Source organism: Aulonocara stuartgranti (genome assembly GCF_965226115.1).
Source record: "Aulonocara stuartgranti genome assembly, chromosome: 11".
NCBI lineage: Eukaryota > Metazoa > Chordata > Actinopteri > Cichliformes > Cichlidae > Aulonocara > Aulonocara stuartgranti.
In genome coordinates this window covers 28,154,577-28,167,319 of record NC_138947.1, presented here as the reverse complement: position 1 = coordinate 28,167,319, position 12,743 = coordinate 28,154,577, and the positions used below count along the sequence as shown (strand labels likewise).

Here is a 12,743-nt window from a genome sequence, read left to right as displayed (position 1 = left end):
CTCTACTGACTGCAGTGTGTCTTTTTGTCTAGAGCAGCAAATGATGTATCTTTTAAAAAAACAAAACAACAAAAAACAGTGAAACAAAGTGATATAACAAGGTCACACCAAACAAAGACATGCCAGTCTTTTTTTTCCCATTAAGCCTAAATTCGTGATTCACTCGGTAATCACTATTTGGGCCAAGCTTTCCGAGCTCATGACCGGAGCAGATGGAGTACCTGCTCGCTATTCTAGCACATGTGTAATCACACAGAGTATATGCAGTTTCATGTCATGCTGAAATTACTGAAGTACAAAAGCTTGCTGGAGCATTGAAAGTATGAATGCATTTCCCCCAAGAGGATACATGTGAAATTCTTTTTACCACAGCTTTCATAATTAAAGATAAACACGGCCCTCCAAACATGTTTTTTTCTTCCTTTTCCACGTCATTTTGGAGTGGTTATTCAAAAGTGAATCAGAGGCCACAGAAACACCAGCCATGTAACAGCTGTATGAGTTCTAATTTGAACCTGGGGAAATCTATTGTAGTTGCACAGTGAATGGGGAAGATAATGGAAAACAGGATGGAGTTACCCAACATGGATATTTGTCTGTTTTATGTGACGATATAGCAAAGAGGTACAGATAGGTCCAGAGTTTGCTGTGTAGACTTTCAAAGACTTTAAGAAAAGTACTGCATTAACTGTTCAGGAATTACAACCATTTTTAATATGTTGACCCCATTTCAGATGCTCTGAAGTAGCTGGACAAATTGACATGATTTTAATTCCAAGGTCTGTTTTTAAGACATGCATGAAAATCCTGACATCTATAACCTGAAGTTTCCTCCCTTGAGATGCTGAAAGTCTGGACTTCAATCGCATATTGATTGTTTGATTTAAAATCCCCACTGTGGGTTTACAGAGACAAAAAAAAAAAAAGACATTTTAATTGTGTGAAAATTGTGCCAGGAGTTCCTACATCCAGATCACAAACTCACCAGTGAATAGATTACATCATGTTTGGTCCAAAAAACTCAAGAAAAAACAGTTGTTGACTAGTTTTATATCAACGCTGGTGTTGGGTCAAATCCAGCAAACAGCTACTTTGTATTTTTATGTAGAAGCACTGCCTCTACCCAACAAATCAGAGCAAGGCCGGGCTCGTTGCTCAAGCCGACCACGGTTGTGACTCCAGGTGCCTTCTGGAATTTTCTTGTTAAAAATGCTCCGTTTGAATTCACTCGCCAAAATCTAGTGTGCAGATCTTGAGTGACTTATGAGCACATTCCCTGTCACATTTCGCACCTGGAGAGGCAGTTTATAAAAATAGCTTGAACCCCCCCTCCTTTTTTTTTTTTTGCTTGCACACTGACTCAGATAAGCAGCACAAAATCAGCAGGGGACCACCTTTTTATATTGCCTGAATGCTCCTCCTGTGCAAAAGCAACTGTCCTCATTTGACTCTTGGCAACAAAGCCGATAAGCCCCCATTATCCAAAACGTCAAAACAGTTTATTCTATCTGTAATTCATAGTAATGAACAAACAACCAGCTTTAATTAGTAGAAAAATTACTTTAATCTTAACTTATTATGGACAATAGAAAAGAAGAAGAAACAGCTGTACATTGGCTTTGCTTCATAACAAATGCAACCTAATGCTCAAATTATATATATCCAATAATCTGTGTTGTGGTGGTTCATCAAAAAATATACCCCTACACTATTTACAAAGTGAGACAGTAAAGAAAAAGTGTTGCAGTCCTCAATCATGAATCTGGAAAATGGCGCAGCTTTCACAGTGAGCCGCTGTTTTCAAACTAAAACATCAATCGAAAATAAACATTTCACTCGGAGATGAAATATGTACAGTATAAATATGACAAAAGTAAACCAGTAGAAAAGAAGTGCTTTCTGTCTTATGTACTGTAAGACGGTTGCTTTTAGGCCATGACAGCGGTAAGCTGCCTGCAGCTCCCTGTGAGCACACCACCGAAGAAGAGACGACACTGGTCGCTAGGAAGTTTCTGCAGCACGCTCCAGTTTCCTCTATTTCCAGCAGGGCCGGCATTAGAGGGAGACCTCTGTCTCCAGAATGGAGACTTATCTGGGATGCCTGTGTTCCCTGAACCAAACCTCTCCAGCGGTTATCATACTGATGACAATCAGACCGCAGCAGAACGGATTAAAGTCATTAGGCCAATCAGAGGGAGCCAGACTCCCCTTGCTTTGATGCTGAATTGAATAAACAGCCAGGGACCGCTACAAGGACAGAGGACTTGAATGTACAGCATTAAGACCACCTGACTAATATTGTGCAGGTCCTCCTTGTGTTGTCCTTCTGAAACAGCTCGGACCCATTTTCAGATGGAGACAGGAGCTATGGGGGTGTTTGTCCACAGTCGGGTGGGCCATGGAGTTCTCCCAGTTCAGATTGTAGCTGCACAATCCAAGTGGGATTTGGGGAATTTGAAGGGCTTTTTGATAAGTTTCTTGAGTAATTTCTGAGAGGTGGCGGGGCTCCACTGCCCTGCAGAAGTAGGCCGGAGAGTAGAGGTGCATTTGGTCGGCAGCAAAGCTTAGCTGGGTGCCAGGTGTCAAAGAAACATCCACATGAATGCCGAGATCCGAGCAGAACAGTAACGAAAAGAAATGATGAACGCTATTCACTTCAGCTGATGGTAGGGCCTCAAATCCGTTTTCAGCCACACAGCCCCTTTCAGAGGATTATTGTGTTTGGCAAAGCTTTGCTGTTTAGCCAGTAAGTGCTCATGAGACTCTGCAGTGCTTTCTGATACTTGGCAGTCATGCGGGCTGCGGTCAGGAGAAGACGTTCGGCCAGTCTCCTGTTGCTTCAGGAACCACTTCCAGGTCAAGTTCAGGGGTCACCTCGACCCGAGGCGCCGCTTCCTCTTGGCCCAGGGGCACATCTTGTATTTGACCTGGAAGCAGAAAGAGGGAAAAAATGAGTGGATTTGCACGATTCTTCCAGTGAAATTCTCTTTAGCATTGGCAAAAACACATTAACACACACGTTGGTAGAGCAGCACCATCAGCTCTGATGCCTGACTCAATTTACCAGTGGCTGTCATGCAAATAAGAATCAAAAGCAGCCTTTCCCTCTCTGCGCTGTTCCATCATTTGTTTTAATGTACCCTCGTCCTCACTGTTAGCCTTCAGTCTGAAAAAACAGCACCTGAGACTCGTGTCACAGTATAAAACAACAATAAGTCAACTTGGCGTACGTTTTTTCTACCGCTACAGACCTCACAGTCCTTTACTAATATTTTAGAATCATTTCATTATCTGAAACACTTCAAACAAATATTCATTAGGCTGAAAACTGTTTTTCAGAACAGAAAGGGCTGAATCTTACTCTTTGAAGCAGACACATGACTCGAATAGCAAAGAGACAAATTTTTCCATTTTTTTCCTGAACATTTTAACCTTGCTGATGAGCCTGCAGTTGCGTGAAGTCACAGATGGAATACTAGGAAGTATTCATATTAAAATATATAATATAGCTTTCTGCTTTAAAAGCTCTTTTTGAATTTTTCAATTTCACAATGACAAAATGTATTAAGAGCAAAAAGAAAAGGCTGTCAGATCATATCGAGGCTGTCAGGAGTGTTTCTGCCCTTATTCCTCACTGAAACAATGCTCAAGTCTGACTGAAAAGTGTTGAAATGAAAAATGAAAAGAATAAAAAAGATTAAAAGATTTTTTTGGGAGGGGGGTGTCCTTCATCTCTTGTGGTTTTACAAAGAATAAAGTAAAAGTTTTCTAAAGGGGTCATGAGAAAAATACTCAAAGTCCTTGTGCCCATCATACATTTTGAGATGACTTTGAAAAGACAAGTCTGTCACCTTCTTACATCTTGCAACATGTCGATGGACAAAGACTTGATAACTTTGCAACGTGTGGGGATCTTGCAGGGTCATGAATGCAGACATTATGTTTCCAGCCAGACTTTTTTTTATGTTATAAAATAGTCTTGAGCAATAGTTTGCCAGGCTTTCTGAAGGTCTTTCCAAGTTAGGCACTTAACACTTCCATCCATCCATCCATCTTCTTCTGCTGCTTATCCGGGACCGGGTCACAGGGGCAGCAGCCTAAGTAGAGAAGCCCAGACCTCCCTTTACCCGGCCACCTGCTTTAGCTTGGGAACACTAAATGGGTTCCCAGGCCAGCCGAGAGATATAATCTCTCCAGCGTGTCCTGGGTCTGCCCCGGGGCCTCCTCCCAGTTGGACATGCCTGGAACACCTCACCCAGGAGACGCCCAGGAGGCATCCTTGTCAGATGCCCCAACCACCTCAACTGGCTCCTTTCGATGTGAAGGAGCAGGAGCTCTAGTCTGAACCCCTCCCGGATGGCCACCACCTCATCCTATCTCTAAGGGAGAATACAGCCACCCCTCTGAGGTAGCCTATTTCTGCCGCATGTAACTGCAATCTCGTTCTTTCAGTCACTACCCAAAGCTCATGACCATAGGTGAGGGTAGGAACATAGATCGAACAGAGGGGACCATGGCCTCAGATTTGGAGATGCTAATTCTCATTCCCAGCGCTTCACACTCAGCTGCGACTGTTCCAGTGCGAGTTGGAACTTAATACTGATCTATGAATTATTCAAGCTTAAAAAAGGCACCTAACTCTTGGGAAGAACCAGTGTTGTGCCGACACACAAAGAGGAGACAGTGTCGCTACTAGAATTTTATTAAATTACTGATTTTTGTCTTTTCATCGTGCAAACCTTCCTCAGTCCATAATCGGTGGCCTTAAACTTCCTAATGCCAAGTGTCTGTGTTAATAAATCTTCCTTATTAACACAGACTGCTCTCGTCTTGCCTTTCTCTTGTGCGTGTCATGTGGTGAATATAAGCACTCCAAACAGCACCATGACAACCTTTCTCTCTTTAAATAGATTAAGGAACTTAAGGACCATTTGATGTAAAGTGGTCATTAAACTGAGTCTATTAACAAGATTCCTGTGGGTCAGGTCTAAAATGAAAATCAAAGAAAATGAATCCATATTTTTAGACATTTTTCTGTGGTTATATGATCTGGATACAGTGTGTTTAAGACTGAAGAAAACAAATATTTTCTAATGAGATGAACGTTTTGTCATTTTTAAATCTGTTTAATGGTTTAATTCATTCACTCAGTGTTGTTCCTTTGTATTCATCATCCCTTTATTCAGGCTAAGGTTAAAGAATTACATGTGTTAGTGAGTTAATTGATCCATTCATGCATGTTAACATTTGCTTATATTAAACAATCAGGTTATAATTGATTATAAACCAGTGGGGACGACAGTGGCTCAGGGGGTTGGGAAGCGCATCTGTAACCGGAAGGTCGCCGGTTTGTTCCCCGGGCTCTCTCAAATTCAAATTTATTTGTCACGTACACAGTCATACACAGTACGATATGCAGTGAAATGCTTAGACAACTGCTCGTGACCTACAGAAAAAAAAAAAGGAAAAGGCTATGAATAAGATAGGAAATAAATATGAAAAATTAAAAAGGGTAAATTTAACTAGGAAGGAATAAAATATAAAAAAATTAAGGTTAAAAATGAAATAACTGTACAACACAAATTAGAATGAAGGGTAAATTTAACTGGGAAAGAATAAGATAAAGATAAATATATAAATTAAAGTTGAAAATAAAATAACTGTACAACAAAATACACAATACACAGTATAGAAATATATAAAAATGTATGAAGAAATATATATATATATATATATATATATATATATAACAGCAGCTGTACAAGTATTAACTGGAAATGAAGAATATAGTGCCCAGTGTTGTACAATCCACATTATGTCTTGTGCAGTGCAAATATGCTTAAAGTGATTTAAGTGATGAAGTGAAAACAAAGTCCAGAAAGTCCAGTGTGTGTGTAAGAACCATATGTGTGGGTCAGTACTGTGTGGTGGTGTGATTGAGAGACCGTATCGCCTGCGGGAAGAAGCTCCTCCTCAGTCTCTCTGTGTTGGTCTTCAGGGAGCGGAATCGCTTTCCTGACCTCAACAGAGAGAACAGTCTGTTGTTGGGATGGCTGAGGTCCTTCAGGATCTTCCTGGCCTTGGTCCAGCACCGCCTGCTGTAGATTGAGTGCAGGTCAGGGAGCTCGGAGCGGATGGTGCGCTCAGCTGAGCACAACCCTCTGTAGAGCTCGTCTGTCCTGCATGGTGCTGTTCCCGAACCAGGTTAAGATGTTTCCCGTCAGGATGCTCTCTATGGTGCACGAGTAAAAGTTCCTGAGCACCTTGGAGGGCAGTTGGAAGTCTCTCAAGCGTCTGAGGTGGTAGAGACGCTGTCGGGCCTTTTTCACCACGGTGTTGATGTGACAGGACCATGACAGGTCCTGCGTGATGTGAACTCCGAGGTATTTGAAGCTGTCCACTCTCTCCACTGGGCACTCGTTGATGACGGGGGTCTGGTAGTTCCTCTCCTGCTTAGTGCTGAAGTCCACTATCAGCTCCTTTGTCTTACTGACGTTTAGAAGGAGGCTGTTCCTCTGTCCTGGTCGTTGTGTCCTTGGGCAAGACACTTCACCTACCTCCTACTGGTGATAGCCAGAGGGGCCGATGGCGCGATATGGCAGAAGCGGTGGCAGAAGCGAGGCTTCTGCCCCAGGGCAGCTGTGGCTGCAACTGTAGCTTGCCTCCACCAGTGTGTGAATGTGAGAGTAAATGAATAGTGGAATTGTAAAGCACTTTAGGTGCCTTGAAAAGCGCTATATAAATGCAATCCATTATATTATTATTATTATTATTATTATTATTATTATTATTATTATTATTACTACTAAACCCCGTATTTGACAAACTTAAGTTCACTAAAGACCTCTAAATTCCAGTGTACTGATACAGCTGGCTCATGATATGAGATAGGTAGACAAATAAAAGCTCCAAGATTTACTGGCCACCTGGAAAATAGTGGTTAGGACATTGGAGATGAATCTCAGCTTGAAAAACCAAGAAGATGTGCTGAAGACAGTATACTGCTTGAAAACTGTCACTTTACTCAAATGTTTGTACCTTGATCACATGGTCCCACACAAGCGTCTAACCGTTCTTGTACAAGATGTTGATGAAAAGCTTATAAAAAACCCTCATTGAGAAGCCAGGCCGCTAACACAAAGAAGAGCAGGTGGCTGCGTTTTGAATCACACATTAATATTCTGCCCTGTCGCTGTGATTTGCACACGCTGTGTCTGTAAGTTGAAAACACAGTTTTCAAGTGCGTGGACACGGCTGCTTTGTGTCTTATCTGCACTGTAGCAAGAATCAGTCACGCATTTCATGCTGCGTGACTTTGTTGTTTTCTGAAAATATGAGAGATTAGTCAACCTCAAAACATATTCTTTTAATTTCGGCATGTCTTTAAGATTTGGATAACTATAAAAGTAAAAAAACAACTTTGAAAAAGACACTTGGTTTTCTTTATTCAGCCAGAGGGTACAGAGCAGGAACCTTTTGCGGAGCTGGATTTCAAGTTAAATAAGCTGTTCTGTTAAACAGATCTGACAGCTCTGTTCTCCTCCTCAGGCCCTCCTCAGTATGTACCGCTCAGGTTCCCAGAACAGCGAACACTGTGTATGTGTCCAAGGTTAAACAAAAGAGGGTCTTGGGTAGGGATGGGTATCGAAACCCGGTTCTTGTTGAGAACCGGTTCCCACTGTTTCAATTCCTTGGAATCGTTTGCCATTTTTGCAAACGATTCCCTTATCGATTCCAGTCGCCCCGAATGACGTCACCACGTTGCGGAGCGTCATTTACCCGGCAGGAAACACGGCGCCAGTGGCTCAAATGCTCAAAAGCTTGGTTATACTTTACGAGAACGGATGACAACAGGGCAACTTGCAATACTTGCAAAGTAGATATTTCATTTAAGGGAGGAAACACTACGAATATGCAAAAGCATTTGCTCACAAAACACGTGATGACCTTAAATGAATGTCGTGTTTTTAATTCCGCTCCGGACTCGTGAATCTCAACCCAGCAGCAGCGGTAACGTTTGCACGTCCTCTCCCGTTAATGCGGCAGGTAAATAATCAACTAGCAGTGCATATTATGTTAGCGCGATCTGCCTTATTACAAAACCTGCCATTACTGTGCATTTAGGTGACCGTGATGAGAGAGACAGACAGAGTCTGGCTGGCTCAGATGCTGGCAGTTCTCACTGCAGTCTACCGGTAGCGTCTCCTTTCAGGCCAGGATAGACGAATGTCACCGAGCAGTGACTAAGTTTGTGGTCAAAGGCTTGCACCCATTTGCCACAGCAGATGCCCCCGATTTCACTTTGGTAAGTGAATGTGTTTAATTGTAGGCAGGGACATTACTGGATATTCTTGTGTAATTGCTACAGAATAATTTATGTTACACTTTGTTATTGCTACAGGAGAATATTTATTTTATTATTTTACATATACATTTTTTTTCCTGGGGACCCTGTGACACCCCATTGAAGAGCCGTCGGCTGGATCTCTTAAGATCTCACTGTTGGGTTTGTAAGGCCATGTTACTCCTAAATTTCTATCTTGTTCAAAGAGAAGATAAAACAAAGTTCTAAGCTAATCGACCATTAGAATCGACATGCTAATCGACATGTTCTCCTTTTTTAAAAATAAGAATCGATAAGAGAATCGATAAAGAATCGAATCGTTAAACAGAATCGAAAATGGAATCGGAATCGTTAAAATCTTATCAATACCCATCCCTAGTCTTGGGGTAAACTTTGAAAGACAATAAATTAACATTCATGTCAATGATAGATATCAAAGTGGAGGCTTCTGGGAACAGCTGATGGACCACTCAGCAAAGCTCCCCTGCTGTGAAGCTTCACCAAGCCTGCAAGATGAAGGTGACTGCACGTGTGTGTGTGTGTGTTTGATGAGACTGAGTGTTGGCATTCTAACAACTCATTCTTAATGAGAAGGATCATGAAGTGAAGCCCCACAGATACTACATGCGAGGATGAGAGATGGTGTGTGTTTTTTCTAATGGGGACAGCCTGTAGTGCTTTTCAATCATTTAAGCGCTCAGAGACACCTTTTAATGTTCACCATTCCCACCGTGTAGGAAATGTAACCTTGACACTAAGAGACACAAAGACTTTTTTGTGACGCGCTAAATTCCTCAATGACCTTGGAAACATTTTTTTTTCTGACTGAAAGAGAATCTAACAGGAGAGAGATGCGGGTTTTTTTCTAATTAGTGCCGTGACACCCGGCGCTTACCGTAGCCGTGCGATCTCTTCATGTGATGCTTCATGTTGCTTTTCTGGGTGAATCTGATGTTGCACACCTCACACTTGAATGGCTTCTTTCCAGTGTGTTTGACCATGTGGACCTGCAGAGCGCTCTTCTGGTTGAAGGCCTTGTCACACTGAGTGCACTTGAAAGGCCGCTCACCTGCAGTAACACACAGGCCCACAGTTTAATCAGTATCAACAGATGCTACCCCAATATGTTCAAAAACTCACACATACTGTGTACATTCTTAGTAAAGATTCTCCTCTGATTCACAAACAGCTGAACAAAACGCTCCCATTGATGGATAATGATATAAGGATTTTATTCCTGTAAATAAGCAGCTGTGAAGTGAACTGCATTGTGCACAAACTGCTTTCACAAGCTATGTTATTAACAAAAGTGTACTACAATCTGAGTAGGAAACAAAAGCCACACAAATCCTGACATGTTTCCTCTTGTGAGCAATTTTCTAGGTGTCGAAATTAAACTGCCATAACCCGCTGCGTCCTTGATGAGGGTGCTGAAAGGTCACTGTTACTGTAGGAGTGTGCATTTAGAGGTGGTGATTTTCTGGTTTCATTAAGGAGAGATGGTGAACCTAAAGCAAGTGTTTTTAATGCTGCAGTCTCCTGCAGTTCAGTTACTGGGATCTAAAATGCAGACCCTTCAGTACGCCAGATGTAAGAAAACTCTTCACGTATTAATGCCGTGTCCTGCTGAAACAAACAAATCAGCATCCAGCTGAACCGAAGCAGCTGGATGCTATTGTGATAATGGCCATGTAAAGAAATCATATTCTTTTTCCCCTCAAGACACAATTTATTTCACATCTTCTGACACAAAGGCAAAGCAGCTATGCCTACATTGTTTATGCTTAAGCTACAACTCTTTGCACTAACTTGCTGTACAAAACTAACCAAAGAAACAGCTCCTATTCCTAAGGAATTCAGGGCTACACAACCAGAGTCGCTTCTCCTCAAACATTTTTCATTTCAGGGCCTGTCACGTCTGTTAAGCTAGGCATGAGATAACAAGCAGTGATAAACGTCAGTCGTAAGCTGGGAGCAAAGGGGAAGTGGAACATTTCTGGGGGGTTTTCTGCTAAAAGATAAAGCATAACAAACCCCGCAGCACAAAATTATGAGCTAACCCAGCAGAGAGAGATCCAATGAAAGATAGGACAGAAATATGTTTTTTATGTGCTTATAAACTTTGCATAAGTTTTTGAATTAGTGAGCCTGAAAGGGGAAGATTGTAGCTGCTTAATATGACACACACTGCTTGAAATCCCACTTTTTTTCAATAATCATATTATTAGTCTCAACAAAGGAGTTAATGTACGAGGGTAATCCCAAAAGTAAGGTCTCCTATTGTTTTAGAAATACAAACAACCGTGTATTTATGACGGGCGACTTGTGGACGCGCGGTGTCGTGGAGAATGCTTACGCCCTTGCTCAGTATTCCTGTTCTCCAGTTCTGAAATGCCCGTCTGAGTTTTTCCAGTGTTTCACAGTACCTGTCAGCATCGCCACAGCCCTCCACGCTGTGCTGAGTCACCAGGGCAGTGGCAGAACTACGTCCGAATGTTCTTCGTGGACTACAGCTCAGCCTTTAATACAATCATCCCGGACAGCCTCATCACCAAACTGGTCACTCTTGGCCTCCCTCCTTTCACATGTGCCTGGATAAAGGACTTTCTCACAAACCGGCCCCAGACTGTAAGACTCGGCCCTCATCTCTCCTTCACTCGCACACTGAGCACCAGCTCCCCACAGGGCTGTGTGCTGAGCCCCCTCCTGTATTCTCTCTACACCCACGACTGCAGTTCGACCCACAACAACACTCTCATCATCAAGTTTGCAGATGACACCACGGTAGTCGGACTCATCTCAAAGGGAGACGAGGCAGAGTACAGAGAGGAAGTCCTGAAGCTGGCAGCATGGTGTTCAGAAAACAACCTGGCACTGAACACTAAGAAAACCAAAGAGCTCATTGTTGACTTCAGGAGACACAGCACTGACTTGGCCCCCCTTTACATCAATGGGGAGTGTGTGGAGAGGGTCCACACCTTCCGGTTCCTTGGTGTCCTCATCTCTGCTGACATCTCCTGGACAGACAATATCTCAGCGGTCGTCAAGAGGGCCCAACAGCGGCTGCACTTCCTGAGAGTCCACAGGAAGTACAAGCTGAACTCCAACCTGCTGCTGACCTTTTACCGCTCGTCCATTGAGAGCCTGCTAACCTACTGCATCACGGTATGGTACGGCAGCTGCACCAAGGCGGATAGAGTGAGGCTTCAGAGTGTGGTCAAGACAGCACAGAAGATGATCGGCTGCCCTCTCCCCTCCCTGATGGACATTTATTCCTCCCGCAGCCTCAGCAGAGCAGCAAACATTATCAAGGACAGCTCCCACCCTGGTTTCAACATGTTCAGCCTGCGCTACAGGTGCATCAGCACAAAAACCCACAGACTCAAAAACAGTTTCTTTCCCAAAGCCATAACTGACCCCCCCCCCCCCCCCCAAATTTTTTTTTTTTTCTTCCCACTTCCTCTATGGACCACCACTGTGCAATACCAATCCTATGGGCAATAACTCAACTGTATATACACAACACTATTTATTACATATTACTTTTTTTTTTTTTTTAAACGGCCTGTACTACAACCCAGTGACTACAACATGTTGCCAAGGTTGAAGGAACATTTGTCCGGAAGGCGATTCTGCTACAGTGGCAGCAAGCGGGTATGACATGGGTATTATAAAACTGCCACAGCGTTTAAAAATCGACCAAAATGGCGATTATGTCGAAAAATAAATAAGTCTTCAAGCTTTGAAATGATGTTAATATTAAAGAAAATACACGGTCGTTTGTATTTCTAAAACAATAGCAGACTCTTTCCTCTTATCTACCACCCCTCCTCTGAACATTTCCAAACCATCTCAGCCTTTTACATCTACTGTCAGATTAGGGTTTGGGATTTTAAACTATAATGAACGACAGTGTTTTGTCACCTGTGTGCGTTCGATTGTGTCTCTCCAGCTGACTGCGCTTGGCGAAGGCTTTTACGCAGGAGGAACAACTGAAGACTCTGGGCTTCTGGGAGCTGGGTGACGGGCCCGGCTGGTGCACTCGTTTATGTTCCTGCAGATAAAATGAGTTTACAGTTACAGTCTAACTCTGTCCTCAGCAGACAGGCGCTCACAGCATCAGTGCGAAAAACCTGCACAAATATTTGTATTTCATCATTTGTATTTGTATTCCTCAAAGAAATTAGCAGCATCCTTTGACCTTGTCACAGAGAATTAGGGCTGCTTTGACAACACAAGGAGATTAATTACACCCAGTATTAATATACTGCCAGGTCTCTCTTGGAAATGAGATTTTTAATCTCAATGAGATTTTTTACCTGGATAAATAAAGGATTAATAAAAATATGCTCATCTCAGTAAATGTTTATTAAGATCAGTGTTGATCAGGAGTACTGAT

General features: G+C 42.7%; 1 protein-coding gene across 1 annotated transcript in view; it reads right to left on the bottom strand.

Annotated features, from left to right (window-relative positions):
* Positions 1 to 1,561: 1,561 nt before the first annotated feature.
* Positions 1,562 to 12,743, bottom strand: part of znf236 (zinc finger protein 236) — a 53,641-nt gene continuing 42,459 nt past the window's right edge. Inside the window, exons 30-32 of the mRNA XM_082551445.1 lie at positions 12,269 to 12,398; positions 9,240 to 9,413; positions 1,562 to 2,927 (exon numbers count right to left, since the gene is read on the bottom strand). Coding sequence (XP_082407571.1) covers positions 2,806 to 2,927; positions 9,240 to 9,413; positions 12,269 to 12,398 — 426 coding nt within the window. The 3' untranslated portion in view covers positions 1,562 to 2,805. The remainder of the gene's footprint in view (positions 2,928 to 9,239; positions 9,414 to 12,268; positions 12,399 to 12,743) is intronic.